Source organism: Salvelinus alpinus, chromosome 33, assembly GCF_045679555.1.
Source record: "Salvelinus alpinus chromosome 33, SLU_Salpinus.1, whole genome shotgun sequence".
NCBI classification, from domain to species: Eukaryota; Metazoa; Chordata; class Actinopteri; order Salmoniformes; family Salmonidae; genus Salvelinus; species Salvelinus alpinus.
Window position 1 is genome coordinate 27,201,126 of NC_092118.1, and position 26,849 is coordinate 27,227,974.

At 44.2% G+C, this 26,849-nt stretch overlaps 1 protein-coding gene across 7 annotated transcripts in view; it reads right to left on the bottom strand.

Moving 5' to 3' along the window:
- The window catches only part of LOC139562966 (chromodomain-helicase-DNA-binding protein 9-like), a 142,317-nt gene extending 117,374 nt beyond the window's left edge, over positions 1-24,943 (bottom strand). For 4 of the 7 annotated variants that reach the window (XM_071381172.1, XM_071381175.1, XM_071381174.1 and 1 more), the window contains exons 1-2: positions 24,853-24,943; positions 11,734-13,495 (exon numbers count right to left, since the gene is read on the bottom strand). In XM_071381172.1, coding sequence (XP_071237273.1) covers positions 11,734-13,371 — 1,638 coding nt within the window. In that variant the 5' untranslated portion in view covers positions 13,372-13,495; positions 24,853-24,943. Of the gene's footprint in view, positions 1-3,543; positions 3,648-11,733; positions 13,496-24,013; positions 24,348-24,852 lie in introns of those variants that run through there. The other 3 variants (XM_071381171.1, XM_071381177.1, XM_071381178.1) reach the window with 3 other exon arrangements.
- Between the last annotated feature and the right edge of the window lie 1,906 nt (positions 24,944-26,849).

The following is a 26,849-nucleotide window of genomic DNA, read 5'->3' on the forward strand; positions in this document are numbered from 1 at the left end:
GTACATGATACAGACAACATATTGGTTCATTATACTCCTTATAGAGGGTCTAACAAATGGAGAATGTCTAGATTCTGAAATACACATTTTCACATGAATTAATTCAATATAAAAAAACATGCATATGAATATCTCAAAAGTACCCTTTACAAGTACATGACATTTCCAGTGGGTTCTGTGCTAATTCTGAAGTTGTGATACATTTTATGAGCACCGCCAACACAGTGAATGGGAAAATGGATTGAAAGGGCTGTGATTGGTTAATAACCAATAATGTACATTTCTACGTATAAAATGGATCATATCTACAAAAGTACCAGAGAGCTCCCTCTGGAAATGTGACATTTTTGACAAGTGCATTGTTCTAAACAATACGTTAAAAAAATAAGCAAAATAAAAAAGGGTACTTTTGAGATATTTATATTAATATTTTTATGTTGAATAAATGAATGTAAACATTTGTATTTCAGAATCTAGACATACTCCATATTTTAGAGCCCACTATAAGAAGTATAATGACACCAAGATGTTGTCTGTATCATGTACAGTTCACAGATCACAGGGTTTTACAGGAGGCATGTATAGGTCTTAAAAGTGCCTGAAATTGCCAATTTCATAATGATTTTCAAGAAAATGGTTTGTGATACAAATGTTAAAAGCATGTCCAACATCCTTCCTCCCAATTAAGTTTCTATGTGAGAATTGCCAGAACAATCAGATTGTTGAAAAATATTTTCCGCCTAAGCTGGCGTGGAATCGCCCAACTATGGACTTATCCAGAACTATGATGGCGGTGAGACCGAATTATAGGGTCACCAGAGGACAGGGCCCAGGGGACAGCCACACACATTCAACTGAGGACAACAGACAGACGTGTAGTTCTGTTCTGAGCAGGAATGTTAACAAAGTCTTTATAAATCAAATGAATGATCCACGCCACAACACTAACCATTTCATACTGAACTCTCAGCAGACAGGACAGTCTTGAGACGAGGGCATACAAAATAACAGCAGCTTTGTGGCAGTATAGCGAGAGCAACCATGTGATTCAACATTCCACAGAGATTGATTTAATGTATATGAAGGCCAAATGCCACAGACCAATAGGCAAGTGAAAACATTGAAACCTGTAGCCTAGTAATTGCACTGCGCAACAGAGGATTGAGTTATATAGGAAGGAATTCACAGTATTCTTCCAACATATTCACCTCAGGGATCAAAGCAGGACGTATGCCTACAACATTCTGAGAGAAAAGAGCAACCCTCCATTTTGTACTTTGAAATGTTAAAACATTAACTTAATGGTGGCAGCAGTCTCTGTAAACATGAGTCATAGTGTGCATGGTTAGTGACAGTAGGCCAACTGCATATTGTTGTAGACTAGAGGTACAAAACTAAACTTTATCCAAGGCAGACAGAAGACAGTGTTAGCCTACATTTTGTCCCTTTCCACAGAGTCAGTGTAATGTTGTGAAATAAAGTGTTTCTCTGTGTAAACAAACCCTTGACTCAGGGCCCAGCGCCATGGAAACCAGTGGACATACCCGGCTAGGAACCAGCAGCTACCTGACAAACCTGTCTGATAGCTTTGGGACTCCTGTGTGAAAACTATCTATCTATCACGCACATACATTCAACACACACACACACACACACACACACACACACACACACACACACACACACACACACACACACACACACACACACACACACACACACACACACACACACACACACACACACACACACACACACACACACACACACACACACACACACACACAAACACACAACTGTCATCTTCATGGAATAGCTAACGCAAACCAACAAGTGTTCCTTAGACATAAAGGCAAAAGAGGCACACTGTATTAAGTATAGCCGACACAAAGCACAATTAGCCAGAATATCCGACCTGCTTACTTACAGCTGCACTAGGGTCGGACAGCCCGACCGTATAGATCAGGACACCGTGGAGCCAGCTTGGAAAACGTACCTCAATCCAGGGATGAGAAATTAGTTGTACTCTGAATTGTGCTATTATCCCAACTGTTACAAGATTGAATAACTGCTACTTTCCCGGAACGCTTCCCTTTCCTCCTCATGCTACGTAGCAGAAGCCACGTGCGTTGAACAACAAAGGATAGTCAGCCTACGTTGTCGCGCTGTGATAATGTCAAAATAAAAGTTGTGTGGGGAATGGCTTTGTATATGTCAAACTCTCCCAAAACTATGTCTGTACAATAATTCATTGGTAATCCATTATTATAATGAATTGGTAATAATTTATTGGTAAGCCATTGTTATAATTAATTGGTAATAATTTATTGGTAAGCCATTGTTATAATTAATTGGTAATAATGAATTGATAATTGGTAATGTCAATGTTGTCAAGGGTGCATTAACAAAGGCAAAATTGTTGGAACAAAGAAATAAACTATTGAAAGACAAACACAACAACTTTCTAGTGTGTGGCTGTTTATTGCCTTTGTTAATCCACCCTTGACAACAATGACATGGATTACCAATTAATTATTGTACATCAGACAAGCATCCAAAGTTTTGGTTAAGTTTGACCTATGGTCCTTTCAAGACATCTTGGGACTCTAGAAAGATGCCTGAGTTTCCGAGTTGGATGACCATTCAAAACTCTTTTTTCAAAGTTCCCACTGAGTTTCCAGTGTTTTTGAACGTGGCAATATACTAAACTATTCCCCAAACCAACTTTTTTTTTACATTTCCACAGCGCGATGACGTAGTCCGCAAGGAGCCTGATTGGCTGACTATAGTTTGATGTTCAACTTACATTCTAGCGCCATTTCAAAATGGCTGATGTGGCTTCTGCTACCTAGCATGGGGACGAAAATGGCAGCTTTCCAGAATAACTATCAGTCGTTCAAACTTCCCGGTGTAACAGTTGGGATAATGGGACAATTTGGAGTGCACTGCATTTCTCATCCCTATATTGAGGTAGGTTTTCTGAGCCATATCTCGTGCTAGCTCCCCGGTGTCTTGATCTACACAGTCATGCTGTCCGACCTTAGTGCAGCTGTAGCAAGCGGGCTGAATCTGCTGACTAAAAGCATAACGTCATGATCCACAGTCCAAATGCCTTTCCCCTATTCCCCTTGCCCTATTTAGTGCTAGGTTCCCTAAGTCTAACTGAATGACAGCCACTGAAAGTCTCATTAGAGTCCCTGTAGAGTAGACTGTGTAAATCTGTTCTCCACTTTCTCTCCTCAGAGACAGACTATGCTAGGCAGGCTAGCGTTCAGCAGGCTGCCTGGTGGTTGAGCTGAGTTCATTCCTGTCAGCCAGTGAAAGGTTAACCTGACTGCAGCTCAAGGAAGAGGTCACGTTGGGTTGTGTCACCCCTCACATTCCTCTCACACAAAACCTCATGTTAGCACTGAACCCGCTGGCTATCGCACGCTCCTCTCCAAACCCCTAGCCAGCCAACAAAGTCAAAGCTATTTAATCCCCTGTGAGCGGGGGAGAGAGAGAAAAAATGCAGAATAAAAGAGAATGGGTTTTTATTCAGACCTACTGTGCAGTTTGGGGCTGGCAAGGTTCCCACATGCTCCTCACAGTCTAGGCTAAATCCAAGTACATCTCTCTCACCACTCCCTCTACTAACTAGCCACCCATTTCCTCCTCTAGTGTCCCCCCACAGCCCGCCCCTTCCGTCCACAGCCAAGACCGCCCCACTTTAAATAGAGTTGACTTCCTGTTCACCTTTGACCTCCACTAGATACCACCCACTCCTGGCAGGCCTCCACTACCAGCAGGCAGATGAGGCCGGATGACTGGAGGAACAGAGAGCGGCAGTCATAAAGAGAGAGATAGGCAGTCAGAAAGAGCTAGGGAGAGACAGAGCGAGAGACAGGCTATGTGCACACTGCCCACAAAATGATGTAGAAACTGAGCTGCACTTCCTAACCTCCTGCCAAATGTATGACCATATTATAAACACATATTTCCCTCAGATTACACAGGCCCCCAAATAATTTGAAAACAAATACTTTTTTGATAAACTCCCATATCTATTAGGTGAAATACCACAGTGTGCAATCGCAGCAGCAAGATTTGTGACTTGTTGCCACAAGAAAAGGGCAACCAGTGAAGAACAAACACTATTGTAAATACAATCTATACTTATGTTTAATTATTTTCCATTTTGTACTTTAACTATTTGCACATTATTACAACACTGTATGTCTTTATTCTTTTGGAACTTTTGTGAGTCTAATGTTTACTGTACATTTGTTATTGTTTATTTCACTTTTGTTTATTATCTATTTCACTTGCTTAGGCAATGTAAACATATGTTTCCCATGCCAATAAAGCCCCTTAAATTGAACATTGAATTGAGAGATGAGAGAGACTGATAGACCTACTGACCAGAGAGAGAGCCAACCGCAACCAGAGAAACAGCCAATCATCTCTCAGCTTCGTGGAGAGCAGGTTTCCCAGCGGCAGGGGGCCCCTCCCCCTCCAAAGAGTAGAGTAGTGACTTGGTGTCAGGTTTCAGGACTGACTGCAGCACTCTCTGCCTGGCTGACTGGCTGGCTGGCTGGGAGTTACATAAACATCACCCAGGAAGGTCAGGAAGCAACAAAGACAGCAATTCAGTGGGGGCTGACAGCCACAGACACTCTTGGCTGAGTCGGCTTCACACACATTGGCCAGGTCGCAGTTGCAAATGAGAACTTGTTCTCAACTAGCCTACCTGGTTAAATAAAGGTGAAATTTAAAAAAAAAACATGGCCTCCCTGAACCCCCCCACTTTAGTTTCAAGGCACCCAGAGGCCAGAGGAGGAGGTGAGGGGAGAGAGAGGTCGGGGAGTCAAAGAATAAACCTAAACCACTGATGCACTGAGTCAGACAGGAGGCACCTGCTGTACAGCACAGCAGCTCATCATCAGCTATTCAACCACCAGGGTGTGCCTACTGCCACATCAAAAGGCTATTTGTTTGTAATGGGGCTGTCATGCAGTAAGTTAGAGTCGTGGACTGCATCACGTGTGAGGACAGATAAGGGTATGCACAACCCATGGTGAGATTGTTCTCTGCCAACTACATCTAGTAGCCTAGTTGTTGTCTATAATAGCGTTTCCCAAACTCGGTTCTGTGGCCCCCCTGGGTGCACGTTTTGGTCTTTTCCCTAGCACTACACAGCTGATTCAAATAATCAAAGCTTGATGATTAAAACGTGCACCCTGGAGGGGGGTCCCAGGACCGAGTTTGGGAAACCCTGGTCTATAAAATGAAAGATAATTTTTTCACGATTGTCTCTATTTAGAAGAATAAAACATCACTGTTTTCATTTATTTGACTGAATCAGGTTAGAGGGTAGAGGTCGACCGATTAATCGGAATGGCCGATTAATCGGGGCCGATTTCAAGTTTTCATAACAATCGGAAATCGGTGTTTTTGGATGCCGATTTGCCGTTTATTTTTTTTTTACACCTTTATTTAACTAGGCAAGTCAGTTAAGAACACATTCTTATTTTCAATGACGTCCTAGCAACGGGGCAGAACGACAGATTTTTAACCTTGTCAGCTCGGGGGATCCAATCTTGCATTGATTACATTGCACTCCAAGAGGAGCCTGCCTGTTAGCGAATGCAGTAAGCTAAGGTAAGTTGCTAGCTAGCATTAAACTTATCTTGTAAAAAACAATCAATCAATGACTGTCATTGCTCCAATGTGTACTTAACCATAAACATCAATGCCTTTCTTAAAATCAATACACAAGTATATATTTTTAAACCTGCATATTTAGCTAAAAGAAATCCAGGTTAGCAGGCAATATTAACCAGGTGAAATTGTGTCATTTCTCTTGCGTTCATTGCACGCAGTCAGGGTATATGCAACAGTTTGGGCCGCCTGGCTCTTTGCGAACTAATTTGCCAGAACTTTACGTAATTATGACAACATTGAAGGTTGTGCAATGTAACAGGAATATTTAGACTCATGGATGCCACCCGTTAGATAAAATACGGAACGGAGAAGTGGGGGAGGGATAAAGGGGGGGAATAAGTGGGGGGTGACATCTACCCTCTTTCTTTCTACCTGTCCTTGTTCTGTATGTCTTGTTTTGTAATATTTGTTTTGTACCCAGAACTCTGGGTCTTGTTGTTTCTGTCTGCTCTTTTATGTTTAGATAAGAATTGTATACCTGTCTTTTACACCTATACACCATTCTTGTGTGTGTTCAATAAAAAATATTTGAACGTAAAATACGGAACGGAATAAACGTTTTGTTTTCGAGGTGATAGTTTCCTGATTAGTCAAAGGTATATGGTTTAGAGAGAAATAGTCGACACGTTATAATTCCTGTAATAACTTGCGGCTGAATTTGAAAGGGGTTCCTTCGTTATTTTACCGTTCATGTCTTCCATAGAGAATGTCTTGATCTACTTCAAATAAGGTCTGTGTTTCGTGCAGGCTTAAACCTCCTCGACGTTTTGATACCCGTGTAAATCTCACTAGGATAAGGTAACGTTTGTCAACATATTTTCATAAATCCACTCTACAATTTTTTTTATCTTCGCTTATATTTAGCGAATATTGATCAGAGTTACCTTGTCCTATGGATATCTACACAGTTATAAAATTGGCACGGTGATGTAAGCCTACACGAAACACAGACCTTATTTTAAGTGAATCTAAAAATATCCTATGGAATAAATGAAGGAACCGCTTTTCAGATTTTGCTAGGTGTCATGGGAATTATGACTCGCACTTTGGTTGTCAATTCTTACCATGCCCATTATTAAAATAGGATTTCCTGCATATAGAAATTAAAGTTTTTGTTTTCAACATTCATCACAGGTAACTTAAACTCTATTTTTATTCAAACAGTTGAGAGTATTTGTCTCCTAAGCAGACTCTTCAGTATCATTGTCACTTCAGAGCTGTGTGCGTGTGTGTATTTATGTATTATATTAAGTTAAAATAAAAGTGTTCCTTGTTCATTCAGTATTGTTGCAATTGTCATTATTACAAAAATGTGTGTGTGTATGATATATATATATATATATTTTTTTTTATAAATCGGCCGATTAATCGGTATCGGCTTTTTTTGTCCTCCAATAATCGGTATCGGTATCGGCATTGAAAAATCATAATCGGTCGACCTCTACTAAAGGGTACTGTGCCTGTCCCATCGATAACCATATGGCAGTGTGCTGTACATAGGCCCACTGAGGACATCTTCGAACAGACCAAGTGAAGTCTAATTCAAATTGCCTTGGTATGATCATATCCAACCAGACCCTTTCATACTGGGCGGCAGGTAGCCTAGTGGTTAGAGCGTTGGACTAGTAACCAGAAGATTGCAAGATCGAATCCCTGTGCTGACAAGGTAAAAAATCTGTTGTTCTGCCCCTGAACAAGGCAGTTAACCCACTGTTCCTAGGCTGTCATTGCAAATAGGAATTTGTTCTTTACTGACTTGCCTAGTTAAATAAAGGTGTCTTCACAATGACTGGGAACAAAGGCCCTCTGTCTAGAAGTCAGTCTCTCTGTGTGACTAACATTGAACAGAACCAGCCCATGTCACAGCCAAGCACAAGCTCCTGAGGACTAGGCCTACAACTGTCTGGGTGGTATACTATATACCGGTATTGATGCATGCTGTTTATTAACTGACAGATTTCCCACGCGTTCCCAACTGTAGGCTATGCCTTGTTATTGGGCTACATTTCACAGCTTGGCACATTTTTTTTAAAGACGCTGATATGCTTTCTCATGGTGTACTAAGCTATTCTGAATTATTTCATTTCTTTCTGAACAGACAGCAGTAACTCTATAACTTTGGCAAATGTATTTCAATTGATCAGGGGTGCTGCAGCTCCTCCAGAACCCTTTGCACAGCTATGATTCTATAAGGAAATAAATGATGAAGTGCAACACTGGAGAGATCAGCGTTGCAGGATCATTCATGTCTATCAGAGCAGAGAGGCAGAGAGATCATAGAAAGTGAATCTCGTTCCAGTTCTGTGAGAGACACAGGCGTGCTTCACACGCGTTGGTCTCAAACATAGGTTCCAATTTTGCACAAACCATAAGTCAACCCAAATCAAGAGACAGGACCAGGCAGTGAGACAGGGCCAGAGACTGGACCAGGCAGTGAGACAAGGCCAGAGACAGGACCAGGCAGTGAGACAGGGCCAGAGACAGGACCAGGCAGTGAGACAGGGCCAGAGACAGGACCAAGCAGTGAGACAGGGCCAGAAACAGGACGAGGCAGTGAGACAGGGCCAGACACAGGACCAGAGTGCGACAGGGCCAGAGACAGGACCAGGGAGTGAGACAGGGCCAGAAACAGGACCAGGCAGTGAGACAGGGCCAGAGACAGGACCAGGGAGTGAGACAGGGCCAGAAACAGGACCAGGGAGTGAGACAGGGCCAGAGACAGAACCACGCAGTGAGACAGGGCTAGAGACAGGACCAGTCAGTGAGACAGGGCCAGACACAGGACCAGAGTGCGACAGGGCCAGAGACAGGTCCAGGGAGTGAGACAGGGCCAGAAACAGGACCAGGCAGTGAGACAGGGCCAGAGACAGGACCAGGGAGTGAGACAGGGCCAGACACAGGACCAGAGAGTGCGACAGGGCCAGAGACAGGACCAGGGAGTGAGACAGGGCCAGAAACAGGACCAGGCAGCGAGACAGGCCCAGAGACAGGACCAGGGAGTGAGACAGGACCAGAGACAGGACCAGGGAGTGAGACAGGGCCAGACACAAGACCAGGGAGTGAGACAGGGCCAGAGACAGGACCAGGGAGTGATACAGGGCCAGAGACAGGACCAGGGAGTGAGACAGGGCCAGAGACAGGACCAGGGAGTGAGACAGGGCCAAAGACAGGGCCAGAGACAGCCAGTGAGACAGGACTAGGGGGTGAGACAGGGCCAGAGACAGGCATTGAGACAGGGCCAGAGACAGGCAGTGAGACAGGACTAGGGGGTGAGACAGAGCCAGAGACAGGCAGTGAGACAGGGCCAGAGACAGCCAGTGAGACAGGACTAGGGGATGCGACAGGGCTAGAGACAGGCAGTGAGACAGGGCCAGAGACAGGCAGTGAGACTAGGACAGGGGGGTGGGCACCACTCTATCCCCTGATGCCCTGCCTGTTCAGCAAACACACTATCTGTTGGCTCTTCACACACCAGTGGACATGAATAGAGCAGTCTACCCATAAGCATCAACCCAAGGGTGGATGTTGACACAGACTGAAGGGAAGCTGGGCCTGTTCGCTGGTGTTCCATGTCCCATTTCAATTAGCGGATGGACAAATTGGACAAATTGGCTGCTGGGTCAAAACACCAGTCTGTGCTTGAGTATTTCAGCCTACCTGTTAGTCTAAGTGGTAGAGTTGAGAGAGACAGAGCTATGCTGTAGAGACAGGGTAAAAACCTAGCGACTTGTGAGTCACCATTCACCAGAGAGTAGTTGTGTGTGTGTGTGTGGGTGTGTGCGTGCGTGCGTGCGTGCGAGCACTTGTTTACAATTTACAGAGCCAGTCAGAGATAGTTCTGATGAGTGCTGAGCTGCATGTGCCAGCACTAGGGCCATGGAAGGGAACAGACACACTGTGCTGCTGATGATCAGATGTGGGTTCAAACACTATTTGAAATATTTAGCCTGCCTGGAGTTCCAGAATGGTGGGGTTAGTAGTTTTGGGACTATTCTATTGGTTCCATTAATCAAGCACAGTTTAAGTATTTGACCTAATATCAAATAGTATTTGAACCCAGGTCTGACATACAGTGTGACTGCTGACGGTCCTCTTTGCCTGGCTGTCTGAGTCACTGTGGAAACAGGCTCAGAGAGGTGTGTGGATGGATGTTGCTATGCTACTGGCCAGCTCTGCTCCAGGATCCGCCTTGTGCCTGTCAGAGCCAGAGCAGCACACTAATGCACTCTCTACCTCTCTCTGTGTCTGTCATTAGCCTCCCTCCCTCCTTCTCTCTCTCTCTCTCTCCCCCTCCTCTCCCTCACTCACTACTCCCTCTGTCCATCTCTATCCTCTCTCCCTCCCCCTCCTCTCCTCTCCCTCACTCACTCACTCACTCCCTCCGTCCGTCTCTATCCTCTCTCCTTCCCCCTCCTCTCCCTCACTCACTACTCCCTCTGTCCATCTCTATCCTCTCTCCCTCACTCACTACTCCCTCTGTCCATCTCTATCCTCTCTCCCTCCCCCTCCCCTCCTCTCCCTTACTCACTACTCCCTCCGTCCGTCTCTATCCTCTCTCCCTCCCTTCCCCTCACTCACTACTCCCTCTATCCATCTCTCTCCCTCCCCCTCCCCCCCCTCTCTCTCACTCACTACTCCCTCTGTCCATCTCTATCCTCTCTCCCTCCCCCTCCTCTCCCTCTCTCTCACTCAAAGACACACTAGCACAGAGAAAACCACAACAGCAACCACCCCCACACTCTACACTCTATCTAGCCATGTAGTGAGTGCAGCGCGCAGCAGCAAGACAGACAGACAGGCAGTGTCTCTAGCCTCTAGCCTGCCCTGACCCACATCTATAGCCTTGAGTACGCTTAGTTACTGTAAGTCCTGGAGACACTGCTGCCACTATTAATCAGGCCCTGGGACACAGCTAGGCTACTGTAGTTACCTGTTGTCTGTCTATGTCCCAAAATGGCACCCTATTCTCTTTTTAGTGCACTACTTTTGACCAGGGCTTTGGTAAAATATAGGGAAAAGGGTGCCATTTGGGACACAATACTGAGAGGATAGCTAGAATAGGCTGTATTATTATCATTTAAAGGAGGGCTGAGCATCCTTCCCCTCCCTCACTCCCTTCCTCCACCTCCCCCCTGATTGCAGGTGCACCAAATATGCTCATGCTCTTCCAGGGCTAGTTAAACATTACATGGGTGGGTGGCTGGCTGGCGTCTGGCTGCTGAGAGGAGTGAAAGCATGGCAAGGCTCTCTCTAGTCTCTACGTCAGTGCAAGAGATTTATCCATTAACGTATCTGTCACAAATACATGTCTCACTGTCAATTCTTTCAATTAATTTCCAACATAGTTGGAACTGAATAGATAAAACAACCTGGATGAGATGCAGATATAGATTTAAATGGGAATGGAATGAGAAATAATTTGACAATTCGCTTGACCAATCCCCTCCTGCCCATGTGGTTAAGTGGATGGACAACTATTAGCACCAACAACCACAACTATTCTATACATCCGCAATGTGTATTTCCTCCCCTGTAGTAATACATTAAAGCTGCAATATGTAACTTTTTGAATGACCTGACCAAATTCACATAGAAATGTGACATAGTCTGTCATTCTCATTGAAAGCAAGAAGTCGTAGATCTGTTCTATGTGGGCTATTTCTACGCTTTCCGTTCTTAAGTTTCATTTTTGCATCTTTTACCTACAGTTTTATACACCAGCTTCAAACAGCTGAAAATACAATATTTTGGGTTATGGGAAATATATTTCACAGTGGTTTAGATGGTACGATGACTCTCTACACTATACTTGCTTGTTTTGTCACATAAACTGAAATTAGAATTGTAGCAACCAGGAAATGGCAGAGTGATTTCTGCATAGTGCATCTTTAAATAGATGAATGAAGGAGAACTCTGCGGAATCTGGATTACAAGGTACTTCATCCATATCATCCTTTCTGAGTCTGTCAGCATATGTCAGCCTAGCCAGCCTCAGACTGAATGCAAGTGTTAATGGCCCAGTGGGTTTACCTGTTTCTTGTAGTCCATGGATATGGAGATCCTGTCTTCCTCCTTCATCTCTTCTTCCTCTCCCTTTCCATTCCTCTCTCCATCCCCACCATTGGTCCAGGAACAGTTGGAGTCGTGGTGGTCGTGCTGACTGAGGGCAGCCTCCAGCTGAGGCAGCAGCTCATCAGCCAGCAGGTCCGGAGCCTCCAGGCCCTCAAAGCCCCCTCCTTGGGCCTCCACCTCCCCTTGCAGCCCTGCCAGGCTAACCTCTAGAGACACGTAGCCGTTAGTGGTAGTGGTGCTGGCCGGAGGTCTGGTAACTTCCAAGTTAGATCCACAGTTCTGGGGATGGTGCTGGTCTGGAACGAGCTGGCTGACTGCACTGGGGTAGCAGCTCATGGCCTGGCCAAACATCTCAGATGAGTCGTAGTTCCCTAAGGTCTGCCTCGAGCAGCGCAGAGCCCGGAAGGGACATTCGTCCTCAGCCTGGCTGACTGGGACCTGCTCGGGCTGGTGATGCTGAGTCATCCCTGGAGCAGACAAAAACGCACATCCAGCTCCCACGAGAGAGAGTTCAGGCACTGAGGAGGGCAGGGGAGTGGTGGTGGTGATCATGGACACTGGGGCTAAAGAGAGAGGCTGGCTCAGGCTGGAGGTGCCAGGCTGTCCCTGGCCAGGGAAGGAGTACTGGGAGGGAGGGTAGGCGGTGGTGGAGCTCACTGAGCAGGAGGACAGGGTGTGAGCCATGGGGGAGCAGGTCTGCATGGAGAAGGACATGCTAGAGCCCTCTGGCCCTACCCCAGGAAAGGCCCCCTGAGTCCCCTGCACCAGCTGGTAGCCACCCTGCTGTGGTGGGGTTCCAGCCAGCGAGGCATTGGGGGTTTCCACATTAGCTTTGGCCAGAGCCCCTGAGTTAGGCACAGCCCTGGAGTGGAACTGGGTTCCCCCGATGGTAAGCTGCTGGTTGTGGGGAGCTGGCTGTTGGTTGGCCTGGTGGAAGGGGAAGCTGTGGTGCTGCTGGGGCAGAGACTGAGGGTTCACTACCTGTTGATGAAGGTGCTGCTGCTGCCGCTGGTTCAGAAGCTGGTGTTGCTGCTGCTGAAGTTGTTGTTGACAGGGGTGGTGCTGCTGCTGTGGCTGTTGCTGTCGGAGGTGATGCTGTTGGTTGTGGAGTTGCTGCTGCTGTTGTTGATGTAGTTGTTGTTGTTGCTGGGGCACTGAGTGGTAGAGGTTCCCGTTCTGGTCCTGGTTGCCCCACATGGGGCTGCTGTTGGAAAACAACGCGTTGGATTGGGGTGCCTGACCAATTGAGCGTCCATGGAACTGGGTATGCTGTGCTGCTATCATCCCTCCACCACCCACACCCTCAGAGCCAGCGAAGGGCTGTCCCATGGAGTTCTGAGCCTTCATGCCCGGAAAATGCCCCATCTGCTGTCCATAAGTCATGCTCTGTTGGGTGGAGGAGGGCATGGAGGTGGGGATCATCCCGGGGTGTTTCCCTGCCCCCATCGGCTCCACCTGTAGGGGCTCAAAGCCTGCGCTGAGGTTGAGCTCATCCACCAGCGAGGGTCCAGGGGGGAAGCCCTCCTCAGCCAACCCATCCAGCCCTCCCACAAACAGGTTGGGGTCGTCAAAGAAGTCCATGATGGGATCTGTCATGGCCCAGGGGCCAGGGTCAGTCTTCCGGAGACCAGTCCCCCACGTTGGACCTCTGCTGGGTTCTAGCTGGTGCTGAGGAGCGTCACGTGTTACTGAGCTACAGTATGTCCATCACAGACTGGCTCTGGAGAGAAAAACGAAGACAAAACCTCAAGTCAGATTTAACAGAGAGAAGAAAAACATGCATCTTTAAACATGTCTCGTTCATACTGAGCTGTGTGTGGGCTGCACAATAAAGAGATGTTCAGTTGTCAAATAGATTTTATGCAATTTAGCCCGTCTCTTTTTGATGTTCATCCTGTGTTTTTCAAATCAATACACTTCTAGTTGTTTTCAAGATCTCCATACACCTCTACCTCATATACACTACAATAAGCAATTTATTACCATAACAGACGCTCTCAGCCACGTAAACGTCATCAGTGAAAACAGCGGCTGCCAAAAAGCCAAGTAATGGCTAGGTCAGACAGGCCTGGGATAAATTTGGCACCGTCAATTATCTCTGGTTGGCAGCAGGTAGTTGTGTGGTAACGCATCTGATCTGATCTAAACTGAACCAACTGCCAGACAGACCAGCAGCCAGGTGCCTCTAGTCTTCCTCGGTTCAAAGCCCCCTGATCCGATCAGCCTCAGCCCTGTGACTGTGCTGTGCCTGCTTTCTACCGAGCCGTCTGTCTGCTAGTAGCTACTGAATGTGTGGGAGGAAGGTGCAGACAGACAGATGATGCTGTTTGTGTCAACAGCCAGGGAGGTTGGCTCAGGATGCATCTAACCACAGACCAATAGAAGATGACGGAACACTTGTGTTAGTCAAGACCTGCTGACTCATACTCACCACACACACTCACCTCACTACAAACACTTTGACATGTTCTGAATGTACAGTCATGGCTCTCACAAGTCTTCTGATACAGAGGGGGGGCATACAACTGAGATCCAATGCTTCAACCACAACTCGTGAACCTCTGCTAAGGTTAAGTGGGGTAGTGGGTAGGCTTGGGCGGTATACCGTATATACCATATAGCGGGGTATTTGGAAATAGCCACGGGATGGTTTTTCAATACCGTTAACTATTTCTTTGAAGTTTTTCTATATATTTTAATATTTGTAGCTACTTTGTAAGTAAATACCTGCAGTCAACTAGGGCAATATGTTAGAAGATAAAGCGTTCTTCATTTCACTTGTCACATTATTTTACATTATGAAGCTCACCGTAGTTCCCCAGAACAGTTGAGCCAGTCATGTGTTTGTTTGTAAATGGCACAAAGCGGGAGCAGTTGAGTTGAGCTGTGTCAATTGACAGGGGTTGAGTTTTATATTGAACGTCAAGTGTTTTTTTGCTTCAATAGAGTGATCAGGGACGTGCAACTATAGTTTTCCTTCACATTAAATATATTACTGCAACACATTCAGCAGAATATAGCTTCATTTTCATCAGATGACAACAGAAGCGCAACGCTATTAGGCTGGCAGTCACACAAGTAGGCTAAATGAGCTTACAATGAACATGCAAGGTATTTTTTGCAAAAACAATGCATGGCCATCATATTTCTGTTTATTATAAAGAATGTAGCTAGCTACATTTCCTAATGTTTTTCTTAATGTTAATCTGGAGCAAAGTAGGCTGGCTACACCGAGAAAAGTAGGGGAGAATAGTAGCTACATCAGAACGCTGTCAGCTGATAGAATGCTCTTAGCGAATTCTCTTCCAAGTGGAGAAGTGCAACTGAAGCACAAAATTAGTCTGATGCCGAGATTTTTGTTTACAAAATGCAGCAATATAGAAGAATTCTGCGTTTAACGTGACCCCTAAGTTTAACTTGATGGTTATCTAAGTAAGTGGCTAAATTCATAAGGTGACGGAGAATCCATCATATTGTGTTGGCTTTCTGCCGTGTTTGAAAAGTCAAAGCCCTTTGGATGAGTTCTCTGTACAGCTGCCACTGCTGTCTTTTGATTTCATTGTGTTTTTTTCTCCTCTCCGTTCTCGGCCTGTCTTCTTCTCTAAGCAGAGCAAGCAGGCCTGTTGCCCTACAGACTCTAGACTCCACACAGACACAGCGTGTACACATGCTGCTCCAGAACCAGTACTGTTTATTGCACAATGTATCTCGTTCACATTTCGTTTGTAAATGTCCAAACTCACCAAAAATGACATTCAGTAGCTCCTACCTATGTATGTATAACTTTTTGCTGAGCTGCCGGTCTTTGAAATATATATTTTTTTCATTTGCGCTTGTTAGCATATTTAGCTAGCAGCCTCCATGGTAAAACCGTACATCTTGGGATGAGAGAAGAACGGTATGAAGATATGAAAATCTGCATACTGCCCAACCCTAGTAGTGGGGCTGTCCCTGGCTATTTTTTTATTTTACCTTTATTTAACTAGGCAAGTCAGTTAAGAACAAATTCTTATTTTCAATGACGGCCTAGGAACAGTAAGGTTTCATCATAGTTAACCACTGCCTGTTCAGGGGCAGAACACCAGATTTGTACCTTGTCAGCTTGGGGATTTGAACTTGCAACCTTTCGGTTACTAGTCCAACGCTCTAACCACTAGCCTGCCGCTATGATGAAACCTTACTTTTTACTCATTGTTACAAAGGCCCAGTATGCCATATGACACAAGCACACAACCAAGACAATACACAAGATTCATACAGGAAGCTTCAAGACTTAACCCTAACCTGGTTACTGTGAATCATTAATGTAGCCTTACTCATCTTCATAAATGACAGCTGTGCTGGACCTCCATTCCATAACAACATGGACAGCTATAGCAGTTAGAACTGTGTTTAACAGGAGCACCAGATAGCAGGGGCCAGATCATATCCCATGCCCAGCTCTTGGCTATACTAGAGCTCTGTTCTCGTGTGACTAGCAGCCAGCCCAGGAGTAGGAGAGTATTCTCTTCTCTTGCAACACAGACCTACAGCTGAGGGCAGGCTAGGCATGAAAAGAGAACTCCCATTGCTCTCAGCCACTTAGCAGGGCTCTATTGTAACTGACAATGAGCAGAATGGCCAGGCCTAATTCTCCCAAACAGACAGGAAAATCTGATCACTCAATTAGAGGTAACATCAGACCAGAATCCTACCCGGGCCGCTCAACGGTCTGAATTAGTAATCAGAGGTAGGTTAGGTAGCTTATCTGAGCAGCATAAAGTTTTTCCTGCTGCTGCTTCTTCGTCTTGTATTAGTTGGAACCAATGATGAACTGTAGAACCTAAGCTATATGATGTACAATACAACCGGTTATAGACTGTCTATGGTTGAGACTAGGGCTGTCCCACACTAAATAATAGCTTCGACCAATCGACCAATCAACCAATCGATTGAACAGACGACTTTCGTTATACCAAGATATTATTTAGTGTGGGACAGCCCTAGTCTCAACCATAGACAGCCTATAAATGTGCATTTTTCCACATATAGACACACCAATTGTATTAAAATAAAAGCAACTATATATGCATTGAGCTTGTCTGATGCTTTAAGAGCAGTTTTTGATTAAATAAGACACAAATGACTCGAGGGAGCCAGAGATGAAGATAATCAGGAGACGAAAAACTTAACCTGACCATCCTCCTCCCGCTCCTACTGGCTTTCGCAGATTCTGCCGCTACTCTCCTGAAGTTGCCGGTAATAGGCTACTACACGAGTCGGTAACTTTTCTGATGTGGAATAACATTTTATCTTACAATTTCTACCGATCTGCATGCCAGTTATGGTTTTCATATGCACATTTTCATGTAACAGTTAGATTTAATTTATAATAACGTCTTCGTATGTCAAAATCATTGTCATGTGGTTAATCAAAATTCTATCCAAATCTAAATGAAAATGATACAAACCTAAAAAGTAACTTATATTGCCAATGCCAACTATGTAAAAACAGCTCATAAAACCAACAAATAAAAACAGAAAAATATCTTATAAATCACATTGGCTGTGCATGGCCTGTCTGCAAGGAACTAGAAACATTGTATCAACTATTAACTAGGGTCTGGCCTGAAGCTCATGCTAGCAAACTTGCACCTATGTATAACATCTTCTGGGCCCTCAAAGTTTCCTGCCAGTGAGTTCCGAACAGACACAGCTGTAGGCTATTTGCACAAGAGATAAGAAGTAATCAATGCGCATCCTTACTCAACAATGACAGGAGAGCTCCAAACAAAACACAATGACTAAATTGTAGTAAATAGTAAATTGAATGAAACAAACCAAAACTTGTTTTTCACAAGTGTAGCATAGGTTGTGCACTCCGACAATCAGAACGGTGAAAGACTGAAATAACAATATATTAAAAGCATTTTTAAAAATTACCGTAACCAAACAAACATTGTAGATTAGAAATTATAGGAAGTAACGGCAAATGTACTTACTACTTGTGATATACACTACCGTTCAAAAGTTTGGGGTCACTTAGAAATGTCCTTGTTTATGAAAGAAAAGCACATTTGTTGTCCATTAAAATAACATCAAATTGATCAGAAATACAGTGTAGACAATGTTAATGTTGTAAATTACTATTGTAGCTGGAAACGGCAGATTTTATATGGAATATCTACATAGGCATACAGAGGCCCATTATCAGCAACCATCACTCCTGTGTTCCAATGGCACGTTGTGTTAGCTAATCCAAGATTATAATTTTAAAAGGCTAATTGATCATTAGAAAACTCTTTTGCAATTATGTTAGCACAGCTGAAAACGGTTGTTCTGATTAAAGAAGCAATAAAACTGACCTTCTTTAGACTAGTTGAGTATCTTGAGCCTAAGCATTTGTAGGTTCAATTACAGGCTCAAAATGGTCCGAAACAAAGACTTTCTTCTGAAACTCATCAGTATGTTCTTGTTCTGAGAAATGAAGACTATTCCATGCAAGAAATTGCCAAGAAACTGAAGATCTCGTACAACGCTGTGTACTACTATCTTCACAGAACAGCGCAAACTGGCCCTAACCAGACTAGAAAGAGGAGTGGAAGGCCCCGGTGCACCACTGAGAAGAGGAAAAGTACATACTTTTTTTAAACTTTTTTTTCTCCACCTTTATTAAACCAGGTAGGCCAGTTGAGAACAAGTTATTATTTACAACTGCGACCTGGCCAAGATAGAGCAAAGCATAGCGACACATACAACACAGAGTTACACATGGGATAAACAAACGTACAGTCAATAACACAATAGAAAAGTCTATATACAGTGTGTGCAAACATAGTAAGATTAGGGAGGTAAGATAATAAATAGGCCATAGAGGCGAAATAATTACAATTGAGCAATTAAACACTGGAGTGATAGATGTGCAGAAGATGAATGTGCAAGTAGAGATACCAGGGTGCAAAGAAGAAGAAAATAAAAAATAACAACATGGGGACGAGGTAGTTGGGTGGGGTATTTACGATGGGCTACAATTTACGATTGCTACAGGTGCAATGATCGGTAAGATGCTCTGACAGCTGATGCTTAAAGTTAGTGAGGGAGAAATAAGTCTCCAGCTTCAGTGATTTTTGCAATTCGTTCCAGTCATTGGCAGCAGCGGACTGGAAGGAAAGGCGGCCAAAGAGTAGTTGGATTTGGGGGTGACCAGTGAAATATACAGTTGAAGTCGGAAGTTTACATGCACTTAGGTTGGAGTCATTAAAACTCGTTTTTCTACCACTCCAGAAATTTCGTGTTAACAAACTATAATTTTGGCAAGTCGGTTAGGACATCTACTTTGTGCATGACACAAGTAATTATTCCAACAATTGTTTACAGACAGATTATTTCACTTATAATTCACTGTATCACAATTCCAGTGGGTCAGACGTTTACATACACTAAGTTGACTGTGCCTTTAAACAGCTTGGAAAATTTCAGAAAATTATGTTATGGCTTTAGAAGCTTCTGAAATGCTAATTGACATAATTTGAGTCAATTGGAGGTGCACCTGTTGATGTATTTCAAGGCCTACCTTCAAACTCAGTGCCTCTTTGCTTGACATCATGGGAAAATCAAAAGAAATCAGCCAAGACCTCAGAAAAAACATTGTAGACCTCCACAAGTCTGGTTCATCCTTGGGAGCAATTTCCAAACGCCTGAAGGTACCACGTTCATCTGTACAAACAATAGTACGCAAGTATAAACACCATGGGACCACGCAGCTGTCATACCGCTCAGGAAGGAGACACGTTCTGTCCCCTAGAGATGAATGTACTTTGGTGTGAAAAGTGCAAATCAATCCCAGAACAACAGCAAAGGACCTTGTGAAGATGCTGGAGGAAACAGGTACAAAAGTATCTATATCCACAGTAAAACAAGTCCTATATCGACATAACTTGAAAGGCCGCTCAGCAAGGAAGAAGACACTGCTCCAAAACCGCCATAAAAAACACAGGCTACGGTTTGCAACTAACACATGGGGGACAAAGATCGTACTTTTTGGAGAAATGTCCTCTGGTCTGATGAAACAAAAATAGAACTGTTTGGCCATAATGATCATCGTTATGTTTGGAGGAAAAAGGGGGACGCTTGCACGCCGAAGAACACCATCCCAACTGTGAAGCACGGGGGTGGCAGCATCATGTTGTGGGGGTGCTTTGCTGCAGGAGGGACTGGTGAACTTCACAAAATAGATGGCATCATGAGGCAGGAACATTTTGTGGATATATTGAAGCAACATCTCAAGACATCAGTCAGGAAGTTAAAGCTTGGACGCAAATGGGTCTTCCAAATGGACAATGACCCCAAGCATACTTCCAAAGTTGTGACAAAATGGCTAAAGGACAACAAAGTCAAGGTATTGGAATGGCCATCACAAGCCCTAACCTCAATCCTACAAAAGATGTGTGGGCAGAACTGAAAAAGCGTGTGCGAGCAAGGAGGCCTACAAACCTGACTCAGTTACACCAGCTCTGTCAGGAGGAATGGGACAGAATTCACCCAACTTATTGGGGAAGCTTGTGGAAGGCTACCCGAAACATTTGACCCAAGTTAAACAATTTAAAGGCAATGCTACCAAATACTAATTGAGTGTATGTAAACTTCTGACCCACTGGGAATGTGTTGAAAGAAATAAAAGCTGAAATAAATCATTCTCTCTACTATTATTCTGACATTTCACATTCTTAAAATAAAGTGGTGATCCTAACTGACCTAAGACAGGAAAATTTTACGAGGATTAAATGTCAGGAATTGTGAAAAACTGAGTATAAATGTATTTGGCTAAGGTGTATGTAAACTTCCGACTTCAACTGTACCTGCTGGAGCGCGTGCTACGGGTGGGTGCGGCTATGGTGACCAGTGAGCTGAGATAAGGTGGGGCTTTAACTAACAAAGACTTATAGATGACCTGGAGCCAGTGGGTTTGGCGACCAATATGAAGCGGGGCCCAGCCAACGAGAGCGTACACGTCGCAGTGGTGGGTAGTATATGGTGCTTTGGTGACAAAACGGATGGCACTGTGATAGACTACATCCAATTTACTGAGTAGTGTTGGAGACTATTTTGTAAATGACATCACCGAAGTCAAGGATCGGTAGGATAGTCAGTTTTAAGAAGGTATGTTAGGCAGCATGAGTGAAGGATGCTTTGTTGTGAAATAGGAAGCCGATTCTAGATTTAATTTTGGATTGGAGATGCCTAATGTGAGTCTGGAAGGGGAGTTTACAGTCTAACCAGACACCATGGTATTTGTAGTTGTCCACATATTCTAAGTCAGAACCGTCCAGAGTAGTGATGCTAGACAGGCGGGCGGGTGCGGGCAGCGATCAGTTGAAGAGCATGCATTTAGTTTTGCTTGCATTTAAGAGCAGTTGGAGGCCACGGAAGGAGTGTTGTATGGCATTGAAGCTCGTCTGGAGGTTTGTTAACACTGTGTCCAAAGATGGGCCAGAGGTATACAGAATGGTGTCATCTGCGTAGAGGTGGATCAGAGAATCACCAGCAGCAAGAGCGACATCATTGATGTATTCAGAGAAAAGAGTCGGCCTGAGAATTGAACCCTGTGGCACCCCCCATAGAGACTGCCAGAGGTCCGGACAACAGGCCCTCCGATTTGACACACTGAACTCTATCTGAGAAGTAGTTGGTGAACCAGGCGAGGCAGTCATTTGACAAACCAAGGCTGTTGAGTCTGCCGATAAGAATGCGGTGATTGACAAAGTCGAAAGCCTTGGCCAGGTCGATGAATATGGCTGCACAGTATTGTCTTTTATCGATGGAGGTTATGATATCGTTTAGGACCTTGAGCGTGGCTGAGGTGCACCCGTGACCAGCTCGGAAACCAGATTGCATAGCGGAGAAGGTACGGTGGGATTCGAAATGGTCGGTGATCTGTTTGTTAACTTGGCTTTCGAAGACTTTAGAAAGGCAGGGTAGAATAGATATAGGTCTGTAACAGTTTTGGGTCTAGAGTGTCACCCCCTTTGAAGAGGGGGATGACCGCGGCAGCTTTTCAATCTTTAGGGATCTCAGACAATACGAAGAGTGTCTAGTGTCTAGTTTGAGAAACAGACGCCTCACAAGTCCTCAACTGGCAGCTTCATTAAATAGTACCCGCAAAACACCAGTCTCAACGTCAACAGTGAAGAGGCGACTCCGGGATGCTGGCCTTCTAGGCTGCCAGTTGAGGACTTGTGTCCTCTTGCTCAGTTGTCCACCAGGGCCTCCCACTCCTCTTTCTATTCTGGTTAGAGCCAGTTTGCTTTTCAAAAATATTTCACTTATTGTGTATATTACATTTGTTTTATTTGATGCTTTATTATTTTATTCCAAGTCATCTCATCTCTATAGAGTTGCTACCTATGCTGTCTGACAAAATCACTATTTTGTAGTTCTTCAAAGTAAACAAGACATACTTTTATGACTGCTGAATACCAACTATCAATGACTTGATCATGTATTTTCAGGTAGAGCTACTGCAAGAAGCAACAGCCGCTCTCTATATCACCTCACAATCACGCATTATTCTGTCTCTTCTGTAGCAGGCATGAAAGAAACACAGACTGGACGAGTAGATGCGCAATGGATTATGGTCATTTTAGTTAATTGCCACGTTTTATGTGCTAAACTATGTACAATATTGACCTGTTGGAAACAACAACTCCCTACTACATCGCACAGTCCAGGCTGGATCTGATTTATCTCTAGAGAAAGTGTGCAATGTGCGCATTGAGCTCAACGAAGAAGAAAAAATAGGAAATGCAATTCAAATAATTGAACAAATTTTGGGGGGGAAATAGCACTACCCTTGGGTGTAGCCTTAGCGGAGTTGCCAACAACCATAAGTTCCGGTTTTCAGGGGAAATGTAAGAGAGAGCCTGTGACACGACTTCCCTTCCATTAACAAGGTGACACTCCATCTTAACTCTTCCTTCACATTTACTAGATTGGTTGAACAGTGCAGAAAGGAACATCTCCAGACATTTATTTTATTTTTATTCTCATCAAGACCAGAATCTTCAGGATCTAGTATCAGGCAGGTTTTTTGGGGAATTGCATGTCGTAGGTAGGCTATGACTTTGCTTATAAATGCTAGGATTGTGAAGCATCTATGTAGTTCTTATGAAGACTTGATGCAGTCTAGAAAGTCTTTATAAATGACGTTGAACCCAGATCTGCAGTGAAACTAGCTCTAGTTAATATCTGGAGTTAAGTTTTAGCTACAGTGAAACCCACTTAAAATGTAAAACATAATTCATTGCCAAATCGAATGTAGACTATTTGTTTGGCTGGTTTATCTGTAGGCTCTACCCTCAAAGTATTGGGTAATAACCGGCCCACCAATAACAAAAGACCCCCACCTGAATCAACTTTTATTTAGTTAAAAAAGCAACATTGGACAATGGAGATTAATTTCACTGATCAAGGCCATTCCAGAGCACATTCAACAGGTCCCATCATAGTCTGTGCAATATAAATGCATTCGTGTTTTGCTGCGCTTCCTGCTTACATTTAGCCTCCTCCCACTGGTCACACATTGGTTGAGTCAACGTTGTTTACACGTCATTTCAATGAAATTACGTTGAACCAACGTGGAATAGACGTTGAATTGAAGTCTGTGCCCCGTGGGCTAGCTACCTCTGCATGCCGCTTGCTTCTTTCTTTGTTTATCATGAGTCTATGCCTCTTTGCCTAAAGTAGCATGATATCACCAACCCACGATACACAACAAATAAATAGGCGTCGTCAATTTCAGAGTCCTTGTGACTTATCTAAGCACCCTCAACAAAAAAAGACCGATAACAAGTGCAGCCACAATAACGACAACGATATAGAGACAGAAACAATGCAGCATCAAACTGTCCAAACTCACAAACCCGTCGTCTGTCGACGATCCAACTCCATCATGGAATCAGAAATCAAAATAGAATTTGCACAAACTACATCTACGTGCAACGGACATCCATGATAATCATCAATCGGCTTTAATCAACTGACTGCTGATTACACTCGTTTGTAAAGACGCTATATAAGAATAATCCCAAGAATAACAGTATTATTACGAAGTAAGAAAGGTTCATAAGTATCCTATTGCATTGTTGAATTTTACTTTAGAATATCTTCTAGAATCCTAACCAACCCCGGTTTATGTGGCACAGCGAGAATCTGTAACAATGAACCCATGATAGAAAGAAGCCAGTCTATAATGGCCACTAACCTCAGCATCCTCTGAGTGCAGCTATGGCTCGTGGCTATCTGAGCATCGAATCTTCACAATAGCCTTGCTGCACCTCCTAGTAAAAGGCTGCTTGGCACTCGATGTGTTTCCATGTCACAACAGGTAACTAGCTACCTAGTTAGAGAAACTAGCTGAATCTTAACTTTCTGAATCTGAAAGTCAGGTGCCAAGCCATAGGGATTTTTTCCCACCATCTGTTCTTCTCGAGACTCGAATCGTACACGTGTCCCCACTTGTCTTTCCTTCCAAGCACCTCTCCTCTCGACTTCAGTGGTGTCGTGACGCCTCTGCTGAGTAGGAGAGGAGGGAAGAGCTGGATGGGGGTCGACAGTCATTCATTAAGAACAATGCAATAGATTGACCACAGACAATTAAACCAGTTGTTGATGGACCCGACCGAGTTTCGTTTTCGTTGAGACCACCGACTGATATCACTTTATCCTCTGCATTCACATTCATGGTAACGATGCTGAGCTGGCTCGAGGCTCGTACCATCACAGCGGGTCGCTGTCAGTTCAGGACCACCATAACGAAGCGCCGTCAATAACTTTAGTAACACGAATGCAATATTTCGAACTGTGAGAACCATTATGGAAATGGAATAACTCACAATGTTCCGGGACCCATTTGACTGATATTGTAGTTAGCTAGTTGGGTGCTTTTCAGACCGGGATTCTCACTATTAACGTAACGTTAGTGACCACAGCTGAGCGTCACTGTCTCTCAGTCATTAGAATGACAGTTTGCTCCCAGAGTTAAAAGCTCTGTGTGGAGCCAATACTTTCTATTTATGACGAGAAAATTATTTTATTACTTACCGAAGTGACGCAAAATCCGTTGACTGAAAATTATAAGAGCGAAGTTAACTAGTTGACCACAGCGGTTCTACTGCTGCTGACGTGACGAATCGATGAAGACATCAATTTGCATATCAGTTACTTGCTCTCTGATTGGACAATTGAGGAGTCGTTCAATTTTTATAATCTCAGATTACATTTGGAGTCGGTTCCACATGGACACATTTCATTTTCATTTTTGTGCCATAATAACTCCTCATATGTAAAATAAAATGACAAATATTAGACCAAATTGGTTATAAAGGCATGACACACAAGATGGCCGCGGTAGATCTGAAGCCAATCCGCGGAGGTTTTACTTTGATAACACAAACCTGTAGTCTCCCGGATAATAATGTTAACTCTGACAGGCGAGATAGTGGGAAAATAACATGGCAACCTGTCATTAGTGTGTGGTGACCCCCAGTGGCTCTTGACAGTACTGCTAAACCAAGTCACTATGGTCTTGACGTTTATTTTTATTTTTGTATTTCACCTTTATTTAACCAGGTAGGCTAGTTGAGAACAAGTTATCATTTGCAACTGCGACCTGGCCAAGATAAAGCATAGCAGTGTGAACAGACAACACAGAGTTACACATGGAGTAAACAATAAACAAGTCAATAACATGGTAGAAAAAAAAGAGAATCTATATACAATGTGTGCAAAAGGCATGAGGTAGGCAATAAATCGAATAATTACAATTTAGCAGATTAACACTGGAGTGATAAATCATCAGATGATCATGTGCAAGAAGAGATACTGGTGTGCAAAAGAGCAGAAAAGTAAATAAATAAAAGCAGTATGGGGGGTGAGGTAGGTAAATTGGGTGGGTAGTTTACAGATGGACTATGTACAGCTGCAGCGATCGGTTAGCTGCTCGGATAGCAGATTTTTAAAGTTGTTGAGGGAGATAAAAGTCTCCAACTTCAGAGATTTTTGCAATTCGTTCCAGTCGCAGGCAGCAGAGAACTGGAAGGAAAGGCGTCCAAATGAGGTTTTGGCTTTAGGGATGATCAGTGAGATACACCTGCTGGAGCGCGTGCTGCGGGTGGGTGTAGCCATCGTGACCAGTGAACTGAGATAAGGCGGCACTTTACCTAGCATAGCCTTGTAGATGACCTGGAGCCAGTGGGTCTGACGACGAACATGTAGCGAGGGCCAGCCGACTAGGGCATACAGGTCGCAGTGGTGGGTCGTATAAGGTGCTTTAGTAACAAAACGAATGGCACTGTGATAAACTGCATCCAGTTTGCTGAGTAGAGTATTGGAAGCTATTTTGTAGATGACATCGCCGAAGTCGAGGATCGGTAGGATAGTCAGTTTTACTAGGGTAAGTTTGGCGGCGTGAGTGAAGGAGGCTTTGTTGCGGAATAGAAAGCCGATTCTTGATTTGATTTTGGATTGGAGATGTTTGATATGAGTCTGGAAGGAGAGTTTGCAGTCTAGCCAGACACCTAGGTACTTATAGATGTCCACATATTCTAGGTCGGAACCGTCCAGGGTGGTGATGCTAGTCGGGCGTGCGGGTGCAGGCAGCGAACGGTTGAAAAGCATGCATTTGGTTTTACTAGCGTTTAAGAGCAGTTGGAGGCCACGGAAGGAGTGTTGTATGGCATTGAAGCTCGTTTGGAGGTTAGATAGCACAGTGTCCAAGGAAGGGCCGGAAGTATATAGAATGGTGTCGTCTGCGTAGAGGTGGATCAGGGAATCGCCCGCAGCAAGAGCAACATCATTGATGTATACAGAGAAAAGAGTCGGCCCGAGAATTGAACCCTGTGGTACCCCCATAGAGACTGCCAGAGGACCGGACAACATGCCCTCCGATTTGACACACTGAACTCTGTCTGCAAAGTAGTTGGTGAACCAGGCAAGGCAGTCATTAGAAAAACCGAGGCTACTGAGTCTGCCGATAAGAATATGGTGATTGACAGAGTCGAAAGCCTTGGCCAGGTCGATGAAGACGGCTGCACAGTAAT